Below are 5,146 nucleotides of genomic sequence, written 5' to 3'. Positions count from 1 at the left end.
ATAATCAAACAAAAGAGTGCTATGATTATGGATCATCTCCGTCTTCACCTAGAGACGAGGAATTGGAACTTGTAATTCCACCTGTTTTTTAGGGCTGTACAAGAGTTCTTAACGTAAGTGAGAAGATTGTTGCGAGAGATATGTACTGGAAAGCCATTTGCAGTGATGAGAAGATGGGACTTGAGAAAGTGGAGGAGTTGCTGTTGGGATAAGTGGAGAAGAACCCTTTTGTAGGTGAAGCTTATATAGTCTTGGGAAAAGTTTATTTGGGGATGAAGGGGATCAAGGCGGCGGAGGCAGCGGCAGAGAGAGGGCTGCGATTGATTATGGAGTGGGAGAGAGTCCATGGGATAAGAGGATGTCGTGGCAGGGATGGATTGCTTTGGGAAGAGTGGTGCTGATGAAGGCCAAGGAGAAAGCGTGGCCTGATAATCCTTGGGGAATTCTCAACTTGTGATTTGTCAAGTGAAATTTGTCCATCCATCGAAAAGTCTACGCCAACAAATTAAGATGTTTTTAGTGGTTTGAAGATTTATGCTTTATGTTGCGTTTGGTTTGAATTACTTAATTATTACAAGAGAAAAAAATTTCTAATCTGTTACCTGTCTATATTTCTGCGTATGCCGTGGCTTATAAAGTTGGCCACTAGTGAGAATTTCTACCATATTGATATCGCTTTCAAGGTAGACGTGGTTTCATGTTGATTCTAAGCTGAATTTTTAAAGTTAACATACTTCTCGCGTGAAGAGTCATAAGGAAATATTACGTTAGTTCGGAAGTTTATTTAGTATATCTCGAAAGATAACTACATACTCACACCATTGAATAAAAGTCGTTATCATCGACACAGAGTGACTACAAGAATTGTCGATTGGCTAATCTTTTATGAAATTAAGCTTGTTCTTGTCATGATCTTGAGCAAAGAAAGAATTTCAATACATTGAAGTTTGTTCAACACAATTTCGGTAATTTAACAACCAAATCACAACTTTAGACTCAGTCACATGTACATTTACAAGTCCAATACATGATAAAAACATAAAAAAGAAGAAACGATAAACTACTAATGTAGCTCATGAATTTAGGACCATATACAGAATCATATGATATTTCTCACACTACCCCTATCAACACCCCTCAAGTTTATTCTAAATGTAAAGTTATAGTATTTTTACGTATTAAAAGCCAAACTTGGGGGATATAATTTAACTTGAAAAAAGAAAGAAAAAAAGGTGCAAATCGTAGATACTATTTGTTCACCACTTAGTTGAATAGCATTTTGTAGCTCTTCCAGCACTGAGGTGAGGATGGAAGGTTTTCATGACTTCCTCATATGTTGGTCTCTTGTAATCCACTGCCTGAAATAGGCATAGTTTACACACAGATTTGTTAAACTTGGCTTACATATTTTATTCCTAAGATAAGATAGGTAACGACCAAGATTAAAAATTTGAAAAAGACCTGCTCGACGGCTTCTTCGGGGAGAGCCCATTTCCATTCTGAGAATTCAGGGTCGGTTTCACCAGTTGCCAAGTTAATTTCGATCTCATCACCTCCGAATCTCATAAGAAACCTGTGGAATCGACAAAGTTATCGCCAGTGCTAAATATTTCGACTCTGAGATTTGTATAAAGTCTTTGATCAGCTTCTAAACAGTCATAAATATCGAATTCCATGTTTTGTAAAACTATATGTGATGAATCAATCATGAATGATCTAACACAGAGTTGATCATACTAGAAAATATTTAAGTGGGTAACTTAAGGCTACGCGGTTATTCCCATTCAAACTTTTGCCTAACCTAGGCCATAAAGCTCAAAAGGATCTCTAACATCAAATTCTAAGAATTAATCCTAAACTGGCAAATATTTTGCAGGGGCATGAGTGCTCTAATCATTGTCTAGCATCCATGGATGCGGCGGTGCATCTTATGGGCAAACATTGCTCCAAAAGAAATATATATTCCAGCACATGATGGGAACGTATTCTCGTTTTTTTCGTAATTATTGTAGTAAAGCATACACTGACCATTTTTGAGCCTGTCCATGCCAGTCTCCGCCCCAAAGACGATTCACTTTTGCTTTCACAGCTGGTGGGAAATCATACGTCAACCATTCCGGAACCTGAATATCGTTAAATTCGAATATGCTTAATGATTGTCTGTTGTGTAATGCTGGTTGAAAACTATATATTCGGCAAAATTTTGATTGATTATAAAGAAACTTCATCAAACAGACAGACCTCAGCTATTATTTCTGCAGACACTACTCCTGTTTCTTCCTTTAATTCTCTGATTGCAGCAGACTTTGGGTCCTCGCCTTCTTCAATACCACCCTAAACATCAAAGTCAAAGCTATCAGCTTAGAGGAACAAAATGTTGAAAATGTACATCTACGATGACCCGTTAGAGATGCAAGCGCTCAATCTATCTCATCTACTTGTTTTTAGAGTGATTATAGTAATTAGAGGCGGAGCGAACAATAAAGTGCATGGGTAGGAGCAAGGCACAAGACAAGACACACACCTTGTCAAAGAGAAAAGCACGAAAACATATTATTATAAAATCGAATTTCAAACTAATAAATATCAATAAAACAGATCGTAGTCCAAAAGGGGTTTCATTTCAGTTTGGGATGCCAATACTTCCAATAAGCCTCTGTAGCGTTCCAATGTAGATTATTCACAACCGAGGCGCACTTCACAGGAGGTTTGTGCCTCGGCTTGGTCTAGGTGCAAGGACCAAGCCTTGAGTTCCAGGCTGCTTCTTGGGGCTTTATTAATTATGAATAAATCTATGATCATAAACCCAACTCTTTCCGCACAAATAGCAAGCAAAAATCAAGAACAGACGAACATTAAAAAAAAACCACGAATGGTACAGAAAAAAGAAAGATTTGGATGTCAAATCCAAAGTTAAACATCACTAATTGAGGACGAATGAGATGTTTAACATAGAAGCAACAGGTCATAATCCTATCAAACAAACAATGCTGCACCTGAGGCATCTGCCATGCTCCCGGAACATTCAATCTAGAAGCCACGAACACCTGGAAGCCAATAACTAAATGTTTTAGCAACTAGATCACTACATTCTCCTGACGGAGAAACATGTATCAACAGTTATATCACTAAAATTGTAGATTATCAAACCAAATAGCCCAAATCCTGGCTAGAAGGAAATACTTGATAATATTGATACTCGGTGATAACGAATTTTTGCATTATCTTGTATCATCTATTTTAGTTTATTACTGTAGACAAACTGTTTCATACTTGTCCTTGATGAGTGGTTCAAAAAGCTAATACTGTGAAGAAAAAAAAATATGCTATTAAATTTAAGATATTCCCATTTAAATTCATCCCTGGAACTAAACAAAGAAGAGAGAGAACAGGCACTCCAGCACATTACAGTGAATTAACATTAAAAAAAACATTTAAAGTTGCTCTTCTAAAACTTCAAAAGTACAATAGCAAACACAAGCGAAACATAAGCAAGAAAGGCTTTTCCATCGCTATCGAAGAATTAACAAGTAGCAGTACAAGGTTGATATTTATGAAAAAGAAGAAAAATAATACAAATTCTTGCTGAAAAGTTATTCAACGAGAAATATACATGTAAAAGATTCGCCACCCTTCGATTACGCTCATTAATCGAATAAAACCCAGTGAAAATAAATATTTTTTTTTAATTAAATCACGGAAACGAAACAAGAAACTTAACAACATCAGAACAAAAACCAATTTTTTTTTCTTCTCACAGAAGTAACGAACACTCAAGTTTCTTACCATATTATCATCATTGATGAGACAGACTCCGACGTTGGGGCGGTAACCCGGGGGCAGACCCTCCATTGATTCTGAGAATTTTCTTCTTTTACCCAGAAAATGGAATTTGTTTGAATGAGAGAATTTTGTTGGATGCAAATCACTATCAGAATATAACTTTTAGCTGAAAGTCAAACACATTCATATGTACTGTTGAGGTGATGATGACGACTTCTTATCGTGCGCCTCCGACTCCAACCTTTGGCATTTTGTACAGTACACACATATATATTTATATGCTGCGGAGGGGCTCACGGGAACTTGTCGTGTGGATTACTTCATGGTGAATAACAAATAATTTTTTATTTTATTTTTAGTAATTTATAAATCTTTTATGAATTTCAACATTAAATATGATAAAAAATATAATTGTTCTTTTCATATTTCATATCATTTTACTTGAAAATAATTAAATAAAATATAAAATATAAATCATAAATTCGATTCACGAGAATTTGACTCGAAATAAAATTATACTCCACATAAATATAATGATCGTCATTGATACAACTGTTTCATGTTGTCAAAAAGTTGAACAACGGTTTTTTGTGTTATCAAATATTTGTACATAATTTGCCATACACAAAAGTTTGTTGTGTTTAGGATTATGAGAGTCAAGATCCTTTGAAAACATTAGACCTATATTGATAATGTATGTCTTATATTATGAATTAAATCATGTCAACCCCATATTTTCTCTCTGTGTTGTCGTTTTCTCCCATCCTTGTAAATTAGATATAATTTGTTTTCTTTACAATAAACACGTACCATAACTTAATAAAATGAGATTGAATAAAAATTAATTTTTTTAAACTCTAAAATAAATCCTATGCAGTAATAGATAAAAAAAATACTTTTGACAAATAATAATAATAAATTTAAATAAATTTTATTAACTAATTTCTCATTAATTACTCTACTAGGCTATTTGTTCTCATTAATTAAAATAATGGACATGATAGAAATGGAGATATGCATTATTAAATGATCATGGAAAGTGGGAAAAATATAAAAATTTCAAGTGGGGAAAAGTAATGGTAGATATAAAGGAGGGGTTGACTTTGTATCCCCTGAGTGGAACCAAGCATCAAACAGTATAACTAGTGCTGGCATTTTGGCACTTTGTTTATACCTATACCTATATATATATATTCATAGTGTAAATTTTATTTAAATATAATAGTTTTCAGTTCATAGTGTAAATCTTAGTTACACTATGAATAATTAGGGACTATTAATNATTTAATTATATCTTTTCTTAATAATAAGTTTAAGAAAAATAATAATTTTATGAAAATATTATTGAAAAATTCTTAATTTT

At 34.0% G+C, this 5,146-nt stretch overlaps 1 protein-coding gene across 1 annotated transcript; it reads right to left on the bottom strand.

Annotated features, from left to right (window-relative positions):
* Positions 1-914: 914 nt before the first annotated feature.
* LOC140980361 (nudix hydrolase 25-like) lies at positions 915-4,019 on the bottom strand. The gene is made up of 6 exons (XM_073446137.1): positions 3,787-4,019; positions 2,997-3,047; positions 2,242-2,334; positions 2,029-2,123; positions 1,462-1,573; positions 915-1,358 (listed from the first exon to the last, which is right to left on the bottom strand). The coding sequence occupies exons 1-6, from the start codon at positions 3,850-3,852 to the stop codon at positions 1,257-1,259; spliced, it is 519 nt and encodes a 172-aa protein (XP_073302238.1). The 5' UTR covers positions 3,853-4,019; the 3' UTR covers positions 915-1,256.
* Positions 4,020-5,146: the final 1,127 nt, after the last annotated feature.

The sequence above is a fragment of the Primulina huaijiensis genome, chromosome 7 (genome assembly GCF_012295235.1).
Source record: "Primulina huaijiensis isolate GDHJ02 chromosome 7, ASM1229523v2, whole genome shotgun sequence".
NCBI classification, from domain to species: domain Eukaryota; kingdom Viridiplantae; phylum Streptophyta; class Magnoliopsida; order Lamiales; family Gesneriaceae; genus Primulina; species Primulina huaijiensis.
Note: the sequence above shows the minus strand (reverse complement) of the source record. Positions and strands in the feature narration are given on the sequence as shown.